The 23,604-nt window shown below is 43.5% G+C and overlaps 1 protein-coding gene across 2 annotated transcripts; it reads right to left on the bottom strand.

Moving 5' to 3' along the window:
• Window positions 1-700: 700 nt before the first annotated feature.
• DCAF10 (DDB1 and CUL4 associated factor 10) lies at window positions 701-23,551 on the bottom strand. 2 transcript variants are annotated; one of them, XM_066987903.1, is made up of 7 exons: window positions 23,208-23,551; window positions 15,064-15,177; window positions 11,384-11,581; window positions 10,811-11,013; window positions 10,000-10,110; window positions 8,785-8,930; window positions 701-6,445 (listed from the first exon to the last, which is right to left on the bottom strand). In XM_066987903.1, the coding sequence occupies exons 1-7, from the start codon at window positions 23,516-23,518 to the stop codon at window positions 6,101-6,103; spliced, it is 1,428 nt and encodes a 475-aa protein (XP_066844004.1). In that variant the 5' UTR covers window positions 23,519-23,551; the 3' UTR covers window positions 701-6,100. The 2 variants fall into 2 exon arrangements, with proteins under 2 accessions (XP_066844004.1, XP_066844003.1); XM_066987902.1 differs by having other exon boundaries at window positions 701-6,469; window positions 23,208-23,547.
• Between the last annotated feature and the right edge of the window lie 53 nt (window positions 23,552-23,604).

Genomic DNA, 23,604 nt, shown 5'->3' with positions numbered 1-23,604 from the left:
AAGAGCAGCAATGCTCTTCGTGCCTTCAAGGGTATGAAGAGAAGGCGCTCTACCCAAGGGGTAATGGCTCAGGCAACGGATTGCTCAGCAACACTTAGGTTTGTTACTATCATTCCAGCTTCAGTGTATGTCCTGCTTTCTAGGCTTCAGGAGTGAGCTGTTTCTTCCCACAAATGTGCTCAGGCAAAGGAACTAGTAGAGGGAGATGCGTGTATGCAGATTTCACTCTAAAGCGCTTTCTTCTCTCTTGGTTCAAGTTAATATGCAAGAAGCAATGAGTGTTACAGAACAAAGCTCAGTGTAGGATAAATACATTAAAATAGATTTTAATTCACTGAATTATTAAATGTTTAATTTATTATGCAAGCAAGAGAAACTGTTCACAAATAGTAAGTTACTGTACAACTCTAAGTACAATATATTCAGAGCAGTTCTGATACTTTTTGTATTGTATTAAAAGGCTACACTTCATACTATGAAATCTCAGGTATTTCAAAATATTTACATGCACAATTTGTTCTAGTATTAAAAACCTTACACTTAAATGAAGATACTTAGTGCGTAAGAAAATGCACCATCGACTAAGATCAGGAAATTATAAGTTTCTTTTTCCTGCAGGACAAAAATATTATGGTTGTCAACCTTCTTTTACTCCTACTTCTTAGAATCTTGTAAACGCAATTTTTTTTATTTTATTTAAAAAAAAAAAAAAGCTTCCATAGGGCAAGTTTATTTCTTCTTGCTAAGGGTTTGTATTTCATAGAACAACAGACCCATTACTTATGGTATCAGGACCTATTATATATTATACATCAAGTGTTACCCAAATTAAAAACAACAAAACCCACAAAAAAAAAAAGATCTTTACATTCTTATTCTGGTAGCGGGCAAGCTGTCTTTACTGAGTGTCAAAGAGTGCAAACAAATGCGTATGTGGGTATCAAGTGTGCTTTTCCCCCTATCCCCAATAATTCTGTGGGAGGTTATATTTTTCCCTGAACTAACCATGTTTGAATGATGCCCAGTGGCTGTACATACACTGAAATACACACATGTACTTCATCAAAAAATTGCACATCATGAATGTCAATTTATAGTCCCATTAATAGTTTCTCTCCCTCTCCCCACAAATGCATAATGGTGCTACAGTGACGTAAAGACTGACCTCCAATGAAATACTTGGAAAATGCAATTACTCCCACAACATACAGTCACTGGACTAATTACAAAAGGAGTGCTCGCTTCAAACAACTGTTTGGTTCCTGTGAACGCTGCTGAAAGCTGACATTCCCATGGCAATCTTAGTTATGCAGTTTATCTGCTTCTGCTGACCAGCTATGTTGTGAAAGAAGGAATTACTTTACTATGGAAATCAATGAATATGAAACCATGCCTCTAAAAAACATATTGCATGCTTTACAATCAAAGAGCTCCATCTTCATTAGAAAAAGTATGAAATCCATCAAGTGACTTAACACTTGAACGGTCAAAAAGTTTACAGACACTGGTTTAAGCCACTACTGTTAGTGCAGTCTTTAATATACCATTTAAGTTTTATACAGCTTTGTCTCTAAGACATTTAAGGATGCAAGGTTAAGAATTTGTCTTTTGAAACATAACATAAACTTTTTTTTTTTTTTGGCTACCTAGAAAGATCCAAAGCTCATTGAATTACTTCAGTAATTCAATAAGGCAATATAAAGATTTAGAAAGACAAAAAAAACCTGTAAATCATTCCTTCCACCAAACTGTAACTGCAAGGCATATCAGTTATAAGTAACTGAATAGTGTTTCAATAAGTGTTTTGTGAAATTTACAGATAAAATATATTAGCTTTAACTGAAAAGTTCCGAGTCCTGTTGAAAAGGAGTAGTCAAATAATCACAATCTCATTTTATCTACTTCTCCTAGTTCAAACTTACCACAAATGTAATCAGAAGATTTCTACAGCATATATGGACAGAATGCTTACGAATTGTGTTCCAGAAGCATTCAAAAAGTACGAGTGCTTAAAACTAAGAGTGATGCTGTTTTGGAAAATAAGGCATATCCCCATTTATGGTTTCATCAATGTAATTTTGAGTTCAAGACAATAGTTTCAGCAACAACAGACTTGCTCTGAAGTCATATATCTAAAAATTTTCCAAAGCATGACTTGCTATCTGAGAAGTCTGTGGGCATATATCTGCATGTGAAGTTAATTGAGTGTATTCTCCCTCCTCCAGCTGGGATGATATTCTAATTAGACACTAATGCCAAATGATTCAGTTGGAAAACCATGAGAATTGAAAATTTAGGACACTTAATAAATAATAGGAATTTTGTTAGTTTCATATACTTGATGACTTGAAGGTACTCCTTTAGCACCCAGCTGCTAGAGCTACTGAAAACCCAGTGCAGGAGTAATTGATTAGGCCTCAAATTATCAAATACCCATTACTGAAGGCTTTTTATTACTAAATAAATTCACCAAAAATTTAGAATCAGAGAATCCCAGAATGGTTTGGGCTGGAAGGGACCTTACAGAGCACCCAGTGCCACCCCCTGCCATGGGCAGGGACACCTCCCAGCAGCCCAGGCTGCCCCCAGCCCCATCCAGCCTGGCCTTGGGCACTGCCAGGGATGGGGCAGCCACAGCTCCTCGGGGCAGCCTGGGCCTGGGCCTCTCCACCCTCAGAGTAGAGAAGTGCATCCTTATATCTTAATCTAAATCTATCTTCTTTGAGTTTAAAGCCATTATTCCTTGTCCTATTGCTATATTCCCTGAGAAAGAGTCCCTCCCCAGCCTTGCTGTAGGTCCCCTTAGGTACTGGAAAGTTGTTATAAGGTCTCCCTGCAGCTTTCTCTTCTGCAGGCTGAACAAGTGTCCAGAGGAAGGCGACGAAGATGGTGAAGGGCCTAGAGGGGAAGACATATGAGGAGCGGCTGAGGGCACTGGGCCTGTTAAGCCTGGAGAAGAGGAGGCTGAGGGGGGGACGTCATCGCAGTCTACAACCTCCTCGCGAAGGGGAGTGGAGAGGCAGGCGCTGAGCTATTCTCTGTAATCACCAGTGATGGGACCCACGGGAATGGTGTCAAGCTGAGGCAGGGGAAGTTTAGGCTGGACATCAGGAAGAGGTTCTTCACTGAGAGGTTGGTCGCACACTGGAACAAGCTCCCCAGTGAAGAAGTCACTGCACCAAGCCTGTCTGAATTTAAGAAGCGATGGGACTGTGCACTTAGTCACGTGGTCTAAACTTTTGGGTAGACCTGTGCGGTGCCAGGAGTTGGACTCGATGATCCTTAAGGGTCCCTTCCAACTCGGGATATTCTGTGATTCTGTAACAATCCCGACTCCCTCAGCCTGTCTTCATAGAAGAGGTGCTCCAGCCCTTGACCATCCTCATAGCCTTCCTCTGGACCTGTTCTAACAGACCCATAATGCACAGGAGCCTTAAGTGCCTTAAGTTTCAATGACTTCACCACTACCACCCTGAGTATGCTACCTTCAGAAATTCAAAACCTGAAGAGAATCATCAGGTGTGTACATTTCCAACTGTCTTCGCAGGTATCTCCTTTCCACTCAAGCTGAATTTTTGCAAAAAGGCTTTTTAAGAGACAATCTTTGAAAGCATGCTCAGTAGAAAGTGAATCTGAGTAACAAAATGCAGCCCTTTTAGGGTAAAGTTTGCTACTGAAATCATTGTATGATTTGTCAGCAAAATCTTAGTTAAATATTCACAAAAGATCTTAGAACACTTATGTGATAAACTCATGTACACATAAGAGACTGAAATGACTGCACAGGATTAGCTATATTACAGTGAAATGACCAGCCTGATGGGTGAGAGAAGAGCAGAGGGCACTGCCTACCTGGACTTCAGTAAGCCCTTTGGCACTGCCCTCCGTAAGATCTTCATAGCGAAGCTGCTGATGTGTGGGTGGGATGGACAACGAGGCGGATACAAAACCAACTGAGTGGTCAGGCCCAGAAGGCGGCACAAAGTCATGTTGGAGGCCAGTGACTAGTGCTGTATGCCAGGGGTCAATACTGGGTCCAGTCCTGTTTTAGTGTCGTCATTAATGATCTAGATGACGGGGCAGAGCGTACCCTCAGCGAGTTTGCAGATGACAAAACCGGGAGGAGTGGCTGATAGGCCAGAGGGTTGTGCTGCCATTCAGAGGGACCTTTACAGGCTGGAGAAATGTGCTGTTGGGTTAGGAGCCTCCCGGAGTTCAACAAGGGGAAGTGCCAAGTCCTGCCCCGGAGAGAAACAACCCCAGGCGCCAGGACATGCTGGGGGCCACCCAGCTGGAAAGCAGCCTGGCAGAAAATGATTAGGGGGCCTGGTGGACGTCAGGTTGAACATGAGCCAGCAAAGAGCCTTCGCTGTAAAGAAGGCCACCTGTACTCTTGCCTCTCTTAGGCAATGTATTGCCAAGCAGCTCAAGTAAGGTGATCCTTTTCCCCTCTCTCCAGCACTCGTGAGGCCACACCTAGAGCACTGTGTCCAGTTCTGTGCTCCCCAGGGCAAGAGATGCATGGAGCTGCTGGAGAGAGTCCAGCAATGGGCCACAAAAATGATTCAAGGACTGAAACATCAGTCCTACAAGGAACTAAGAGCGCTGGGACCATCTACAGAAAGCAAGGCTCAGGAAGGATCTCATCAGTATCTAAAGGGACAGTGTGAAGAGAACGGAGCCAGGCTGTTTTGGGTAGTGCCCAGTGCTGGGAAAAGAAGCAATGGGCACACATGGCAACATAAGAGTGTCCCTCAAAACATCTGAAACACTTTAGTGTGTGGTTGACTGCGTACTGGAACAGGTTGCCCAGAGAGGTTTTAGAGTCTTCCTCCTTTGGAGACATTCAAAAGCCATCTGGGATATGGCCCTGCTCAAGCAGGAAGGCTGGATCAGATGACCTCCAAAGGTCCCTGCCAACCTCTACCAGTCTGGGATTTTATGATGAACTTGAAGGATAAAACTTGGCATTCATAACTCCGTATGTGATTTAATAGTGAACATTAACATTCTTCAGATTTTATGATTAGCCCAGTTAAATCCAAATAGATCTTACTTTAGACTGGAATACTTCTAATCCATTCCCATACTGACAATACATAAGAAATACTTATCTAGTTACACTACAGAAACTTCCTAGTTGAATTCCTCTCTTAACATTAATTTGTAGAACAGTTAGAGGAAATACAGCCTTAACATGAGCAGAAATTCTGCAGTGTTCATTTCCAAACACAAGATGAACGTTTCTGTAACTGATGTGGAAAGCTTCCCACAAAAGAAACCCTACTGACTGAGGAGTAAGAGACATCCACTAACCATACACATTGTAAGAAACATTCTCTTTGATTCATTTGCAGTGGATACAGCACAAGATGTTTAGATCTCTTAAGCTCTTGTTTCACTGCTCCAGGCTTTTCCAACTAAATTCTGACGAAAAAAATTCAGATACATCTCCATACAGAACCTCTTCATTCTAGCAATAATCACAAGATATGCAATTAAGGAAAAACAACCTAGAAAGATTTTTAAGGACAGTAAAATATTACAGAAAGTTTACTTTTTTTTTTTTCCTAGCCAATCACAAATAACCAAATTAGTAAATAAATGAAAATATTTTTGTCTTTTTGTGCCAGCATGCACAAAACCTGTTCATTATCAATCATGGTGTAATGGTTTTGGCAACAGAAAAATTCCTTTGGAACGAAGAGGTGTCATAACAGGGAAGCCTGGGTGAGTTTTAGCTGAACTCCTACCCGCACACAATCTACATTTTTTTCAGATAGCCCACTTCAAGTCATGTTGCCAAAAATTAACTGCAAGTATTATTGTATACACCAACCAGAACGATGACTCAATGGCACAGGATCAGCAGGAGCAGAGTTCTGCCTAGAAGGCTAAAAAACACAATGCATGGAGCCTGACTTGCAGATACGGTATGAGAATGTATAGAGTGCTGGACTGAGAACTCATGTCATTATTACGTTCTGAGACCATAGTAACTATGATCTTCTCTGGATTTATGGGGTTTCGAACACACTTCAACTAAACTGAAGTAATTAAAACCACAAACATCTGAAGGTCCTGTTGATGCACAATGCGCCTAGAACTTTGGCTGATACAAAGAAACACGTCCGCTAAGGCACCCCGAGGCAATCTGACAGTGAGTTGGAGAGAACTTTGTTGTCAGTACCACATCATTGTGAGAATAGAGGGAACGGATTTCTTTCAAGGGACCAGCTTCTTTGGGCAAACAGTCAACAAGTTCGCTGCAGTATGCATCAAACCCCAACAAGCGGATCCCAAAGCCATGCGGGGATGAAATCATCCGGCCATCAGGACTGAAACAAAGCTCTTTGATGTAACCCCGGCCCACATTGGCTTCTTCAATGCAATGAGTCAATCGCAGGGAGCAACGAGGTGAGACAGGGCGCACAGGGGCTCCTTCCTGGAATTCATAGACACAAGTCCACTAAAGGGAGAGTCAGAGAAAGGAACATTGAGAGTAAAGCACTGCAAATATGCATTCACTCCTGCTGCATGTAAAGTAAGTAACAAAGGAATGACCAACACATTGCTTATCTACTCCTTGATAAGCATTTACTATGAGACACTGAAAACTGGCAGGTTCCTTGGCATCTTGTCTTTGAGTGGCCTATGTAAACCAGACATTTAGTATCAGAACTTTTTTTTTTAATTAAATAGTTGCTAGATACAGCCTTTGAAATCTAGTTTTTAAAAGAGCAAAGCATAATCCTTTGGACAAGAGTCTGCTCTAATGTAGTGAGCATTTAAGTGAAATCTACAATAAAGCAGAACTCAGCCTTGTCCAATATACAATTGCCCTTTGACATTTTGTGCCCTTAACTTCAAAAGGAAGGTCTTGAAACAAGACAAGTAGATGAAGGAATGTTATGAACAGCTCTATAACAAGCTTGTTACCTGTGAGATGGACAGGGACTTTAATGAGTAATCTGATAATCTAATCTCAAACCAAATGCAAGATCACTCCATGACAAACTAAATTTACGTCATCGTGGAAGACTCAGATTTAATCACAAGACAGAAGAAATGATTTTTGTTCTGTTCAATGTATTCTGTTAAAGTAAACACAAAGGGAACAATATTAATGAATATTAATAGAAAACAGTAAAGCAGATACTTGGACTCTGGGAAGTTATAACTAGGTCAGTCATCAGTATCAACCAACCCAACATGATATTTGCCTTTTCAAAAAATTCCGCAGTTTACAGAATAAGCACTGAAATTTCTTACCAATCTGCTATGCTTCCACTCAGTCGTCTACATATTTGTATGCTGCCATTACAAAGAGTGGCTTTATTCCAAAAGTAAATAAATAAATAAATAGATCAATTTACATCAGTTACCAGATTAAATAAACTATTTGTTAAACACTTAAATATTCAACAAAATCAAGTATTCAAATAATTATTTGGAATGGGTTGCCCAGGGAGGTGGTGGAGTCACCATCCCTTGGGGGTGTTTAAGGAAAGGTTGGGATTTGGTGCTTAGGGACATGGTTTAGTGGGTGACATTGGTGGTAGGGGGATGGTTGGGCCAGATGATCTTGAAGTTCTTTTCCAGTCTTTATAATTCTGTGATTTTCAATTTTGAAATATATATAAAACCTCTGTCTTAGATTAAATAGGGAGGTCTGCACAACTGTTAAAGCAGTAATACTGAAATAAGCTTAGGAGGAAAAGATGGTTACAAGTTGACTGACTGGTGTAATCTAGGTGTTCTGAGACTTTGGCTGGAATTTGAGTTATAACTGAATTTGAGTTAACCCTGCAAGTTACTACATCAAAAGCAGGTACTCCCAAACAAAACTTGCAGGTTCTTGCTTTTTGTATACAATCTACAAAGAACGGGTTTTTCATTATTTCTGACTGCATAACATACTGCTTGTTTTTCTTTTATGCCCCAGTGCAACATATGCCATTACGTGACAATTCACAAATACACTCTAGGGAACATAATACAAAACTGGTCTCAAAGTCCATTGTAACTTATTTAAAGCAGTATTTAGGGGAGTGGAATCTGCAAATTGCATTTAAGCTGTAGCTGGTCTTGTAACTTAGTATTCCAAATAAAGGCTTGAAATGGATTCTGCCACGAAGATCACTGATATCCCCTTTATTTTTAAATTGCAGAATTTTTCAGATGAGATCACTCTGAAGTTGCATAAGCATCACTGCAGTTAATAAGGTTCAAACCCATGATGTCGCAGTTTTAAGCAGATGCAGAAATATGCCCCGATTTTTTTTCATAGTGGTGCAGGAGCAGGCTCTGGAAAGCATCCACCGGCGTAGCAGAAGCACTTCATTCTTGCAACACTGACAGATATGTACTGGAGGAATTCAGAGGAACTTCTCTGCTTAGCTTAAAATATGCTCACCACTGCACAACTGTGTAATCCTCTGTCTTTTACAAGTTCCTTCTTCCTATATTTGGGTGAGTACATATTTTTAAGTCATGTATTTGGCAGCCCAGGAACTGTTTGAAAAGTTTTAACCGAGCTGTACCTATAAAATGTATTCCATGGAAAAGTTAGGCAACAGGAATACTTAATAAAGGATACAAAACTTTGTAAAAGAACTCTTTAAGAAAGAGAAGTGCTTCATAACCCTGGGCTAAAATTAATTATTTCTGCTTACAAATGCCCTAATTTATTCAAATGCAAACTTACCCCAAATAACAGATTTTCAATATAGTTGTATGATTGATACATCTTACTCAAAAGTTCCTAAGAAGCATTTGTTTTACCTCTTGGTCATCTGTGTTACTTGAGCACCGAAGAAGAGTAGCCCACCCTTTTGGATGTAGCTGTAATGATGTAATGCAGTTGCCTCGGTCTCTCTCTCCAGGAACCTCTGGCGTTAAGACCTCCAGACTATTTCTAGGTGATCCACCTAAAAGGGGAAGTAAACCGTAAGTCTATATGAAATCTATGCATTAACTTTCACTTCTCTCTTCAGTCTACTGCTGAAACTATGTCAAGTGTATCGACACCCTCATCTCTCTGTTAGAAAAGACTGTGCCGTATGAAAGGCTAGATTAAAGAGAGGTTACACTAACAACTGAAGTTAATACCAACGAACTCAGTCCTGATTCCAAATATCTTCATATTTTGAAATTCACCTTCCAAAACCTGTGTTAAATCATCCCATGTTGTGGTCTAAATTCAGGGTTAATGTTCCACACAAACACATAATTAGAACAAAATCTAGAATGCCCTTTTTTTAGTAAGAACTGCTATTTTTAAAATGTTACAATGCCATTCTCAAATTCTTATAAGTCTGCTCAGCTGTGTGCAGGTATACTCCCTTCTCCTCCTCACTCTGAAAGAGGTTTTCACTGGTAAATCATGCCCTGGGGTCCAGATAACCTTCATTATGTCATAACTATGTTTGAACATCTCACAACTGTAAGTAATAATAACTTTATCCTTAGTTTAAATCAGCAAGCAAATTAAAAAGTATTTATCAATTTGCCAAGGTCATGCTGACTATTTGAAAGTGTATCCTAGATTCAGAGGAAGCCTGCTAATCATGGGATCATCAGTCTTCCTAGTTCTGTGTTTAGGATTTGCATGGAGAAACAGCAGGTACATGTTCCAATCATTAAGGAAAACAAAAAGCAAAACACAGCTATGTACTGCTCTGTTCATTTTTTCCCTAAAGGTCATTCAAATGAGGTTTGCTGGAGGGAAAAGAAACAAACAGGGAAAAGGCAGCATGTCTGCATAACAAAAATAATGTACTAATATGAAATAAAATCTCATTGCTGTTTTCAGGCTTCTTGGAGAAAAAAAAAAAAAAGATTAGAACTCCAGATTTTGATGTGCAATGATATTTTATTGGTTTAACAGAAGTCATAGCAACATTTTTAAAGTCCACAGAGGAAACACAGTATTTCCCTATTATTCTCTGGTCTCTTTTGGCTACAATGACTTGAAGTTCCTGATACTTATTTTCCTACCTTCTCGCTGGGAGGACCGTGACATCTGTTTCTCAGACAGTAGACCTGATTCATTCTGGTGACATGGTGAACCAACAGTTCTAGGAGCAGACGAACTGGAAGATGTTATCTCTGCAAACAGCAACACCATATGAACATAACTAAACGCAGACCATTTACTGTCTATGTCCTTCACTTAACTCTCCCCAGCAATGTTACGTAAAGCATAAGGGGAAAGCATCTTGACACGAAAACACCTTCGAAAGATCCGTCTACAGCCTAAAAGTAGCATTTTGATGTGCCTCAAACAAATAAAATGCCAGCACAACAAACTGTTACGAATAAGGAGCAAGTTGTACTCCTTCATTTTCATGTGCTTTCACTACTTTTCCTCTGGCCACTAACAGACATCCGAAACAGGAGTTTGTCACTGTTTGGCTGTTAGTGCCACAATGTGGGAAGAAGCAATAAAATTTTAGAGAATATGATTCTACCAGGTCTGTTTTTGGGAGCAACTGCACCAGCACTTAATTGCTGGAGTGTGCACAGTCAGCCTACTCAACATGAGTAACTTTTATTACAGGACCAAGGATGCTAGATAAATAACACTAAAATAACAGCCTGAGGTGACAACATTCCACAGACTACGTCCTGTGATGCTCAAGTCTTGATAACAAAAATCACTTTGCCAGTACAGATGTGAGACCCCTGAAGAGCTGGAGAGCTCCTCTGCAAAATCCCTGTGACTCCACCTCTGCCTTCTTTTGCTAAGAGCATCACAGAGAACACCTCTATCACAGAAACTGTTACAGATTTTTGCACAAGCATTTACCTGAACTTGACGTAGTCCTCCTAGCTCTTAAAATTGGGTAGCTGCCAACCTCTAAAGATTTGTTTAGATCAAGGTCATGCAAAATCAGAAGATATCCAGAGGATGTTGAGATCAGCATTTTGGAACAGTCTGGTGTCAATCTCATTCTCATAAGAAAACGGGTGTGAAAAAACTTCTTGTGAGGACATCCATCTTCTGTGCACCTGGACAGTAGAGGAAAAAACAAACAAACAAACAAAAAAAAAAACAACCAGGAAATTGCTGCAGTGAACTCTGACTGGAGTCCCTGATAATGTCCAGAGGAGTCCAGGACATGCTAAGCATCCTTGTCCATCCTAAACCTCTTTCTGCATGTTGTCTTTATCCTACTTATTTCATTACAATTTGGTCTATCAGTATTCACATTTTCAAAACATCTTGATGGTGAAGAACTTTTCATACAGGACAAGCTACATTTCGTAGTATTAGCAAACAGCTCTCTTCTCTTTTTAGCAACTGGACTATTACAATATAAACCTGATGTGAAGTCTAGGCAAGAATTAGAAATCTAACAGCAGAAACACAGACACATACCTGTTTGTATCCCAGATGATCACATTTCCATCAAACCCTGATGTTACTAGTAGTCTGGTATTGGTATCATACTCGATGTTCTTAACCCAACTGGTGTGACCGTGCAAAGTGCACACTTTTGTGTTCAGCTTTCTCAGATCCCAAAGGGCTATTGTAGTGTCATCAGAACAAGTTGCAAACAGTCGATTATCTAGAAATCTGAAAATTCAAGAAAAATACTGTGGCTGCTTACTAAATAAAATAAACTGGGATTTAAACTAACACAGGAAAAGCAGAGCAGCTGCACAGAAAAAAATTGTATATAGCAAAATATTTGTCAATAAAATTTGCAGTTTTGTTAAAAAACAGTACTGTGCTATTGTTTCATACCTCAACACCTCTAGTAACAAAACAATAAACCTGCACAAGCATAGTAGGCTACTTTTCTTCCTCTTTTTATAAGTTAATCATATAAAGATTGCACAGCCACCAGTGGGATGAATGCACCCACAGAACTCCTGTGTTAATTAAAGCAGTTACACATCTGTACAATATTCACCTTTAATGAAGTTTAGCAAGTCTTTGGAAAGCCCAAATGCCACAGGAGTAGCCAGCACTAGTCCACTAGCAAGATGTTCAAATTGACTGCTTGTCCCTGCAACAGAAACCAGCTAGCCTAGACTATCTGTAATTTATGCCTTTCATTTTCCCCATTATTTGCCAGGTCCCTTTGCCACTAAGATCAGCCAGCACCAGAAGACACACAAATTCTATGTGCTTTTCAGACTACACGAAGTCCTATCAGCTTGTAACAAATTAAACCCATCCTCCTCTTGGCTCTTCAGTTCTACCCACATATCCACCCTTATTCTTTCCCTATTACTCTTTAAATCTTGTTTTTTTTTCCCCCACCACAGATGTAAGTTCTCTCTACTGAAATATATACATATATATACATTTAATAAATACCACTCTTTGTTATTCCTACTGGAAATCCCCTACTGGTTTTAAACGTTGCTGCTCTGTACAGCGCAAATCCCACTGACTTTGCCAAAGCACTTTGTACCCACACTTCCTTTAGTTAAACTCCTGAACTCCTCACTTTGGAAGGCTTGTCTTTGCTAGGCAGGACACATTGTTACTTGGCATCTAATTCAATCGTTCACAACTGAAATACCACTCTAGATCTTGAACCCGCTATGATAAACAGAACACTTGTTGTAAAGCTAGTGATAGAAGTTGATTAACAGGAACCTGCTTTCAAAAATGCCCTGCCTAATCACCTTACAGGCACCTGCACAAAGAACTGGTGACACAACCATCGCTGGAAATACTTAATGCTAAGCTTATCAGGGTGCTGGTAAACAAACCTGTAGCCCTGTTTGTATCAGAACGTTGGATCAGACAATCTCCAGAGGCCCCTTCCAGCTTAGGCTTTTGATTCTGAATCAAAATTTTTGATTCTGTGGTATGACTACAACTTTGTACAGGCCGCTGAGAAACTCCTCTCCTGTACTGAAGACACTGAAAAACTGGCCCCATTGTTTCACACAGGATATATAACAGTGCTTGTCCTAGAGACCTAATCAAGCTGATTAACTGGCCTATGTACTGCTTGTTTTACTAACCAAATGGTTTATACTGCATACAGTAGTGCTGTTTTGGAAATATTTATTACATTAAAATCTGAACACAGCCATTGTTTGCTTATTTCCCAAGAACTTTAACTATACTTCAATCCTTCTTTGTCCATCTTTTGCTGTAGAGCCCACTTGGCTTCACAAAACCCTAGGAAAACTGCTCACTGCAGCTGCAAAGCCAGGAGAAAGAGCCATGTAAACCTTCTGCATCCAGGCTTATGTAGCACCTGGCACAGTCCCAACCAGCAGTTGGGTTTATCTTTATAATTATGAGCTCTAACTCATAACATGCCATAATATTCCTGAGGCTACACTGGGTTTGTGCTGCAAGGTTTCGTTGTGGGGGAGCTGCAGGGGCAGCCTCTGTGAGCAGAGCCCAGCAGCTGCCCCATGTCAGACCAGAGCCAGCTCCAGCTGCTCCAAAAGCGACCCACCGCTGGCCAGAGCTGGGCCATGAACAAACAACATTGGTTGGGTCTCTGGGAGAGTGTGTCTTTTGCCCCTTTCTTAGGGCAAGAAAAACACTGCATTGCAGCAGTTGGGAAAGAGCAGTGAGCAACCAAGAGAGAAAGAATCCTGCAGCCATCCAGGTCAGTGAAGGAGTGGCAGAAACAAAATGTTCTGGACTGACCACAACCTCCATTCCCTTTTCCCCCTGTGCTGCTTGCTGGGAGGAGGTAGAAGAAAGCGCACGGCAGGAAGGTGGTTTTAGGATGCTTTTAGTTCTCACCGCTTGTCTGGTAGTAATTGACATTAATCTTTCCTATGATTATTTTGCCCATGACAGTAATTGAAGAGCAATCTCCCCTTCTGTACCTCAACCCATGAGCTTGTCATCATATTTTCTCCCCCCTGTTGTGGAGGGGGAGTTAGAGAACAGCTGTGTGGTGCTTGGCTACCTGTTGGTGTTAAACCACAACAGCATCGTATATATTCAATACTAAGTAACAATCAAGGGAAAAAAATAAAACAGATTTGCAGGAAGAGATTGGAACACACTACATCTCCTCACTGTATAAATTCACCTTTTGCCTTGATCTTGAATGCTGCATGCAACCCTGCTTAGTCCACCAAACAGGTTCCAGAAGAAATGGAAAAAACATAGGGAGATAAAAACAGCACGGAACAGCTTTCATTTAAGTAATGAAAATGTAAACTAGGATTCTTTCACTTGAGAAAGTCCTAACTGAATGTACATATGATGCAGGCATATAAAACTGAGTGCCAGGGAGCAAGTAAATAGAAGTTAATGGTTTGTTGTCTCTCTTGTTTAAAGAAAAAAACTAAAATAAAAATAGAGAACATCATATTAAGCTCACAAGTTTTAAAAAACTTCTTAAATATACCTGGAAATATACTTTTGCTGTGGAACTCTGCCACATGAGGTGCAGTTACTGAAGCTTAAATGAGCTCAAAAACTGACCAAATCCAGGTGCAAAAGATGTCTGTCTCAGGTGATTATACACAAATCCGTAGCAAGTGGGAGGCTAATAAAAGAGGATCAGTAAATACTTCCCTCTTCTTACATACCTCTGAAAGCACAGGTTGCCTCAGTAATAATATTTGTAACATTGAAATGGACTGCCCAGGGAAGTGGAGTCCCCGTCCCTCAAGGTTATTTAGGAGATGTGTGGATGTGGCACTATGGGACATGGTTTAGTGATGGGACTCAGTAGGCCAAGTAGATGGTTGGGCTTGATGATCTTGCAGGCCTTTTCCAACCTAGATCATTTTATGATTATAAAAAAAAATAAAATAAATTTAATTTAATTAATGCCAATTAAAACAGACACTAATGCCATGAATTGCAGCTCCTCCATCAAAAAAAAACCACTTGGCAGCATTAAATACCACCATCAGTGCTTTCAGATTCCTCCTCTGCCCCTTCCCAGCCTCAAATGCAGGAGAAAAGGTAAATGGCACAAAGCAAACTGCAGCCTAATGGCTACACAAAATACACTTTCCCAAAAATAACGCAGAACACAAACTTACTACACTCTTACCAGAAAAGCATCCATGTTAAGAAAAAAAAATAAAAATCTTTTCTTCATTCTGACCAACCTGATATTATTTACACAATCTTCATGAGCTTCAGAGAGAGTTTTGATGTGCTTTGAAGATATTGGGTCAAAAAGCAGCACTTCAGTCTGTTCACAAGCAACAGTCAACACAGACCTGAAGAGAAGCAGAGCAAAACAGAAACATTTGCATTTGGTAAAAGAACACAACATTTGTGCATAGTGAACTAATCTTCAATCCCTTCATTCACAGAAACACAGATTTGTAATTATTTAGCTTGGCTTTCTCCTCACATTGCACAGAGCCTACAACAGTGTTGTAAACGACTGCTATCAGACATCACGTTACTAATCAAAAGAAAACTGAGTTCTCTGACGAAAGGTGTTTTCTAAATGCAGTACTGTTGTTATTACCATCAATAGAAGTGATAGTCACGGACATCAAAAGCAAGGCACTGGCACCAGTCTAAGTTTGGTATTAGCACAGACTCGGCTGGAAGAGGAGAGAGGCTGTTATCCCTGTTGTCAAATTAACCTTAGAAAAACAGTCATTGAAGCAGGCTGCCGTTACTAAAGTAAGGACATAGAAAAGTCTGGAGCAAGATTTACTATCTTGCTGTATCAACTAAATCATTTTCCAGAAACAGGACAACTGTTACAAACTGCAATACTAAGGACTTACTTTACTCAATCTAAAACAAAAAAAAAATCCTTTTCTTCCGCGTTTAAGTCCATTTATCCACTCACAGCTTGTCACAGAGATGAAAATCAAAGACCTTTTCCAGATTACGCATTATTTATGAATGAGATCAGAAAAGTTTGCAGTAAGTTCAGAGGCCCCATATAGGCATTGAAAACATCACCTGATTTCAATTTTGGCAGGTTTTCTAGTTTTCCATTAGCCTGTCCTAAGCTATCGATATTTATTTCCATTATATACCTTGAAAGTCTGATTTTAAATAAACTAACGCTACAGCGACAGTTAAGTTTGGCCTGAAAATTAGTGAATTAAATTAGCGAGGGCAACCTCCACGAAAGCCGAGGTGTTGCCCCAGCTCAGCAACAACTCCGACCAGGTACAGGAAGGGGGCAGCGTACCCCAGCAGTCCTTGGCCAGCAAAGCAAGAGCTTGAACAGCAGTACCCCACGGGGAGGCCAGATCTAACCGGCACTGCACGGACAGTCCGCAGGTGATCCTTGATCCAAGATCCTTGCCCTCCTCTTGGAGTAGTGTTTTGAGGAGTCAGAAACCAACAGCACGGGCAAGCACCGGGAGCACAGCACTGCTCACCGCAGTTGGCTCTGCTGAGGGAGGCTAAAAAGGGATCAGAAGTCACCAAAGCACAGAGGTGTTCTCATCAGCACAGGTCAGAGCAGCTCTGCAACTAACCATCAGACAGTTTAGCAAATGTAAACAAGGCCTAGGCTGCTTCACCTGATATTAGGATAACTGAGGGTCAGTGCCAGTTTATGCCCAACACCACTTGTGGCACACTGGGACAGGGAAGATGTCCCTGTGTCACCACATATTTTTTGCTGAATTTGGTTTTGGACAAGAAAGATCTCTGGTTTAGCTACAGTGCAGCCTCTCAGGCACCAGATACAGGGGGCAGGAAGAATACAGAATTACACCTTGTGCCAGAGTCCTGCACAAAGAATCTTAAATCATAGCACGGTTCTACAACTACCGCAGGTGACACTTCTGACACTGCTACAGGAAACCTGCGTGTGGGTATTTTTCGTATTACATCACTGTGGCTAAGCCAGAACTTTCTCAGCTAACTGCTTTACGCTGTAGAGAGGTGATGGCAGAACCTCACATCTTGGGAAGCCTGTGCACAATCTACTGAGGATCTACAAAAGAAATTGCCTTCCATCAACACAGTCTCTCAGGACTAGTTTGATAATCACGGGAGCTTAACTTTAACTTCTCTGAATAACAGAGGAGTGAATAAGGAGTTGAATTTTGGCACTACAGCACAATCATGGCAAAATTGTCATGAGTTCAGGTGTTCAAGGAAACTGGAATGCTGTTCCAATGAAAACTCACTGAAAACAGAAAAGGTGACTAGCTATGTGAGAAACAAAGTTGTGTTTTTGCAGTAGAGAACTAATTTTCTGTATTCCAAGGTAGTTGTGTAGTCATGATAAGGAGAAATGCTCAGTAGGTAAGTGGACAGTAGAAGGCCTCACTCTTCCAAAATAAGGCAGAAGCTTGAGAAAAACAGGATGAGCGGTGTGAGAACAGTAAAACAAAGATCACAAGTTCTCAAAACATAAGAAAGGAGAAATTAAAGGGTTGAAAAAAAGAAAACCTGTACATATATGGTATAGAGGAGCGTGGAGTAGCTTGTGAACCTGTAGTACTCAGCCAATGAGGAAACAGGGGAGGTGATCAGGCGTCGGGTAATTGGGAATAAAAGGTTATGATTTGTTCACTAAACTGTGCTCCTAATTGACAGGATGCCCGCCATTGCAATCACAAATAAAATAGCTTCGCAGAAGATCCTGTCTGAAGAAAATTATTTGAGATGTTTCTCACAATCTGGGGGCTCGTCTGGGATCTTGTCGCCTGCCAAAGCTTTCTTGCCACCACAGAGAGGAAGGGGCACCCTGCTGACTTCAGCGGTCCCGTCGGGGGTGGTGGGTTGTCTCGGTACGGCCGGCAAAGGACCGAGACCGTTAATCTGAAGACAGGCTCTGCGAAGCTCTGGGGAGAAGGGAGGCCAGCACTGACATACACAGACACAGCCCAGACATAGTCCAGCCCAGATCGGGAACAGGCACAGGCATTACTGCTGATAACCCGGACCGGGAAGCCGTGCACGGACCGCGGTAAGGGCAACTTTACCGTGCCTTGCCTCGAGCTGGGCTCGGGGAGACTCTTGTGTGGAGTGTGAATGAGACGCACTTTTAGTGCGAGGCGAGTGTGGAGTCCCGATCCGCGAGGTTCTGTAGTCCCGCGAGGGGACGAACGAGGTCCCCTCGGCTGGAGAGGGATGAAGCGAAAGAGAGAAGAGCGAAAGAGAGTCTCGGGGGTTTGGGCCCTTAGGTGTATGGTACCCCGAGCACAGTGAAGTGAGGTGCTCGGCAGTACACCCCACCTCTGTCCTAATCCTAGGTGAAGGCGTGTGGTACCCTGTGGGTGGTAACGGCCACAGCAGCACGTCAGGAAGAGCTGGGGACTAAGGGTTCCAAGAGTCAGCAGGGTGGGGTTGGAGACCCCGGGACCGTGCCTAAAGATAGCCCTTTGGAGAGAATGGTAAGGATTTGGAAAAACAACCCAAAAACTAGGGAAAAAGATTTTTAAAAATATAATTAAAAAATGGTTAAATATTGTGCAATTGTCTGGCCTAAAAAGCTAATAAAAGGAGCTTCGGTATTTTGGCCAAAATACGGGTCTGATGAAAATTCAGGCTTGAAATTTATATGCAAACAATAAGGTTCCTTTTCCAGAGGAGGAATCAAGTTATGCTCCCTATAATGCTAATATTGCACCGGAGGCAGCGGCAGCTGCTCCAGGAGGGGAGACAGGGACTGCAATTGACGCTGTCCCTGGAGAAGTCGTGCCAGGGAGCGAGGAGCGGCAGGAGCGGAGCCGGGGGGGGGTCCCGGTGGGGCCTCGGGGCCGTGCAGGGCCGACCCGGGGCCGGTGCCACTCCCCCCTTACCAGCAGAGAGGTTAGGAGTTTTCAGAAGGAAATGAAGCCTTTAAGTGAGGGCCTAGCAGAACAGTCAAATCCACTTCTAAGGCCTAATTTGTATTCCTGAGAGGGAAATGTCAATCCTGAGTACGTTATTCACTGGAGAGGAATGTTTAGGAGGGAAATGGTTTGCCAGGCAGCTATGCAAGAATGGGAAAGAAGTAACACCCCCCCAGACCACGAGTAATTCCGATAGAGCAGAAATATCCGCTTATCCAACTGAAACAGTAACAACCCACAACATAGAAATCATATGAGAGACTCGGGGTCAGAATTAGAAAGTACTCGGGGATGAACCCTGAGGACCCCGTAGCCCAAGGGCTCTTTAAAGTTCATTTTGTGACTAAAGCCTGGCCAGATGTACAGAAAAAGCTCCAGAAGGTGGGAGGATGGAGTGAACAGTGCAGGTAGTGTGAAGGTGTATGCCAAGAGGGGAGATGAGAAGCAAAAGCAGAGAGCGAAACTAACGGTATTCACAGCGTGCTGGGTAGTGAGGCAGAGGGGGAGATAGAGGGAATTGCGGGAGGAGTCGGGCCCAGGATGGAAAGGAGAGGAAGAGAGACGAAGGAATAGCAGACAAGGAAAGCTACCTGTGTTGCAGCCTAAATCCTGGCAGGTACAGGCTTTGAGAAGATGTTACAAGTGTGGCCAGGCCGGCCACTTCAAATAGGAGTGATCGGAGTGGAAGAAGAAGAGATTGCTGTTATGAATTCAGAATAGGGGAGTCAGGGCTTCTCAGAAAGCTAGTCCCCTGATAAAGGAAAAGGTGTACCTCAAGGGTTCCTCCAGCGTACCTCAATGGGGATCACTCTACAATTATCGTTACAGGCAAAACAGACAGCATAGGAAGATTAATAAAATTTATTACCTATTGCTGACGGGCTGGAGCGGTGAGAAACAGAGAAACAAGCTGGGGGCACCTTCCCCCATCCACTCTCTTCCACCTCTTCCCTGCCCTGAGTGGCACTGTTTTTGGGGGGGGGCAGGAGTGGGGGCTGCAGTCAGTCCGTGGTGCTTCGTTTCCACTGCGCCTTCAGGGTCCCTCTCCCCCCTGCTCTGTTGTGGGGTGCTGAAAAACGGGCTGCATTGCTCGTGGCTTGGCGCTGGGCAGCGGCGGGCGCCTTCGGAGCCGGCTGAAACTGGCCCTTATCTAACACGGGGCAGCTGCTGGGTTCTTCTCACAGGGGCTGCCACTGCAGCCCCCTCCGCTACCAGAACCGTGCCATGTGAACCCAGTACACTGAGGCAGCTAGGTCACTGCTGGCCTGTAAAGTATCACGGCTTAAATTAACTAATGAAACCCTAAATGTGATGGGGTAGAAGGGACGGGGATAACAGTGCCACTTTTTGGGGACAGCAAGCTGGGACTAGGGATAGAATGATCACTGGGCAATTATCGTATGCACCCCAGGCAGGGACTAACTTGTTGGGAAAGGATTTGGTAATGAAATTGGGCATTCAAACAGTGAATTGTTAGGCTGGGATAACGGTATTATTAATGGGGTGCTCTCAGACCCTGAGAGCAAAGATATATTTGCCTTTGAGTGGAAAGGCCCTGAAATGGGGCCGAAGCAGCAACACATATGGACACTTTTACCTCAGGGGTTTACAGGGCCACCAATTTATTTGGGCAAGTTCTAGAACAAATTCTGGAGTAATTTCAACCTCCCGAGGAGGTGTTACTGTTACAATATGTGGATGATCTTTTATTGCCAGGACAGTCGAAAACAGCTGTGAAGGAAGCCACTAACAAGCTACTCGACTTTCTGGGAAAACAGGGCTTAAAAGTATTGGAAAATAAATTAAAATTTGTAGAAAGAGAAGTCAGCTATTTAGGGCATCTAGTGTCTGAGGGGGAATGAAGAATAAATCCAGAGAGGATTCAGGGAATTGTTGAGCTACCCCTAACCAAAACTAAAAAGAACTAAAAAGTTTTAAGAGAGAGAGGTTTTTAAGGAATTAGGAGCCACGAAGTCCAAAGGAAAACAGATACTCCCTGATGGGAAAGAAATGCTGAATAAAGTACTAATGAGGCAAATAATTAATTGTTTTGCATCAAGAGGGTCATTGGGGAATTCAAGCAACGTGTGACGCTGTGCTATGGAAATATGTATGTGTAGGAATATATACACTCTGGCTGAACAACGCAGGAGTTGTGTAGCACGTCAAAAGGTAAATAGGAAAAATATCTGCAGTCAGCCCAAAGGGGGGGCGAGAACCAGGAATTCAACGCTTCCAAAACGTACAGGTAGATTTTACAGAACTCCTTAGAGTAGGTAGATTTAAATACTTGTTAGTCTTGGTAGATCATTTGTCAGGGTGGGTGGAAACTTTCTCTTCAGTATCTGCTACTGTGAACATAGTCACTAAAGTAATTCTAGAACAAATAACTCCCAGGTATGGAATTGTTGAAAATATTGATTCTGATCAAGGAAATCACTTTATGTCAGAAATACTGCAAGGGCTAATGTGAACTCTAGGAATTAAGCGGAAATTTCATACTCCTTGGCATCTTTCCTCTTCTGGAAGGATGGAGAGGATCAGACAGTAAGGAAGCAACTGACGAAGTTCTGGACACTCGGCTTCCCCAGACTAACTGCTTACCTTTGGCACTTCTCTGCATTCAAACTGCACCAAGAAAAGATGTGGGAGTTTCACCATACGAAATATTATTTGGATTGCTGTACATGGACAAAGGGAATGGATTACCTCTTTTTGAGACAAAAGATGCTTTTCTTAAGAACTATATACTCGGGCTGTCGTCCTCTTTGTCATCTCTCAGGACCCGTGGACTGTTAGCTCAAACCCCACCCTTGGAAGCCCTGATCCATCCATCCCGAGAAGGAGATTGGGATCTGATGCGAACATGGAGAGAACTGAAACTGCAGCCTGAGTGGGATGGACTGTTCCAAGTGCTCCTGAGACAGCAGTAAGAACGGCTGAGACAGGGTGGACTCATACCTGGGTAAAAGCATCAGTTAACCCTGATACCAGAGAGACTGCATTAACAAAGACTTTTAAGGTTAAAACTGTTAAAACTATCTATTGTAAACCTTTAACAACTTCTTAGAGGAATTCTTAACGAATTAATGAGTAAAAGGGATTGAATTACACTGAATCGGAGTGTTTCCAGTGTACACTCCCTGGAAGTGGGAGAAAGGAGGGTATTCAATCCCTACCAGAAGAATCATTATTTTTCGATTGTTTTTCTTCATTATTTCTTAATTGTAGGGGTGTATATATACATAGAAATGATGTATTTTATCTTAGTAATACCTATTCTTAATGGATTAGTGATTGGAAGGAGGTAAAAATCAGCACTTCCAATTAATCCAGAACATCTCTTGAGTTCTATCTCGAAATATTTGTTGGATTTGCACCCAGATGCCTAGAAAGACTGAAAAGGCCTTGTCCCTGACTGCCATTTCCAGCAGCAACCATTCTGGATTCTCTAGATTTCTAAAAATGACAGATCATACTCAGTCCCGGGAAGGAATAGATTTTTAAGTTGAGCTCCCTACAGATAGTCATGGCTCCAATATACTGTGTTATCAAAGATGCCTTTTAAACAACAGTGATAGAAACTCAGGGGGCAATAGTACTGACCGTGGGTGTGGAACTATCCATGAAGTAGGGAATAATCCGGACTGTACCGAATATGGTAGCCCCGGGAATGCTAATATACATAATGCACACCAGATACAACATGAGAATCCTGTAACCGGATGGCCTGTCCTGAATGGCAAGGGGTCGTACTGGCTATATGGCCATAAAGCCAGGAAGGTCTTGCCCCTGGGATGGAAGGGAGCTTGCACCCTGGAGGCAATAATTCCAAATGTAACTATTATTGAAGACCCACAAAGCCAAAGCCCCCTTGAGACCACACACAGAATTAAGCAGACTTCAGATAATCCTCTAGTTAAATTCTCTAGCATTTCACAGTTTTGCAGGGTGGTTTTTACCTAGGTTATGGGTGAGTGAATTAGACCCACAAAATTCATGTAGCTGTAAACAGAAAAAGAAAAAAAAAAAAAAAAGAAAGCTGTCTCAGGAACAAACCTATCTCAGGAACAAAGTCAGCTCGCCGAGCACACCCGATGCCGATGTTTTTGCTCCTCAACCTCGGAAATAGCTCCCCCGGGCTGTGCCGCGGTTTGCGCTCCTCGCCCCGCGGAAGCCCCCCGAGGGGAGCGGAGCGGCGGCACGGCGCGGCGGCACGGAGCACGCCCGTCCCAGGGCAGCCCTCGGCCTTGCCGCCCGCCGGTGCTGCCGGCTGCCTGCGGGCCGTGCGGCGGCAGCTCACCGCGGCTGCGGGGCCGCTCGCGACCGCCCCGAGCGCACCGGGCCCCGGCCCCGGCCCCGCCGCGGCTCCCCCCGCCCCCCCCCCCCCCCGGGCCGGAAGCACCCCGGGGGGGCTCAGGAGCGCGCAGGCGGCGGGCCCGGCCCCCCCCCCCCCTCCCGCCGGGCCCGCGCGCGGCCCCTACCCGTCGGGCGAGTACTCGAGGTTGAAGACGGCGCCGTGCGTGCGCGTGCTGAGGTACACGGAGTCGGCGGGCTGGATGGAGCCGTACAGCCCGGTCATGGCGCGGAAGCTGTCCCGCGCCGGGTCCACGGCGGCACTGCGGCCTAGGCAGCGCCCGCGCAGCCACCCGAACAACCCGGGCCCGGGCCCCGGCGCCGCCCGCGGGCAGCCCGCCGACGGCTCCATGCCCCCAACCGGCGGGGGGGGGCCGGGGCCGGGGGGGGCCGCGGCGCTGCGGGGCCCCGCCCGGGGCGGCTCCGGCTCCGCGCTCATCCCGCGCCGGGCCCGGGCATCTCCGCGCCGCCGCCGCCCCCCCCGCACCGCGCCTGCGCCGCGCCCCCCCCCCCCCGTGACCCGCC

This window comes from Anser cygnoides, chromosome Z (assembly GCF_040182565.1).
Source record: "Anser cygnoides isolate HZ-2024a breed goose chromosome Z, Taihu_goose_T2T_genome, whole genome shotgun sequence".
In the NCBI taxonomy this organism is placed as follows: domain Eukaryota; kingdom Metazoa; phylum Chordata; class Aves; order Anseriformes; family Anatidae; genus Anser; species Anser cygnoides.
This window is presented reverse-complemented; position numbering and strand designations above follow the sequence as displayed.

Excerpts from the sequence above, each read along its gene's own strand:
- DCAF10 (XM_066987902.1), bottom strand. The coding sequence starts at position 23,518 with ATGAGCGCGGAGCCGGAGCCGCCCCGGGCGGGGCCCCGCAGCGCCGCG. Across the intron at positions 11,014-11,383 it reads ATCATCTGGGATACAAACAG|GTGCACAGAAGATGGATGTC; the intron begins GTATGTGTCTGT and ends TCTACTGTCCAG. Across the intron at positions 8,931-9,999 it reads ACGGTCCTCCCAGCGAGAAG|GTGGATCACCTAGAAATAGT; the intron begins GTAGGAAAATAA and ends TTCCCCTTTTAG.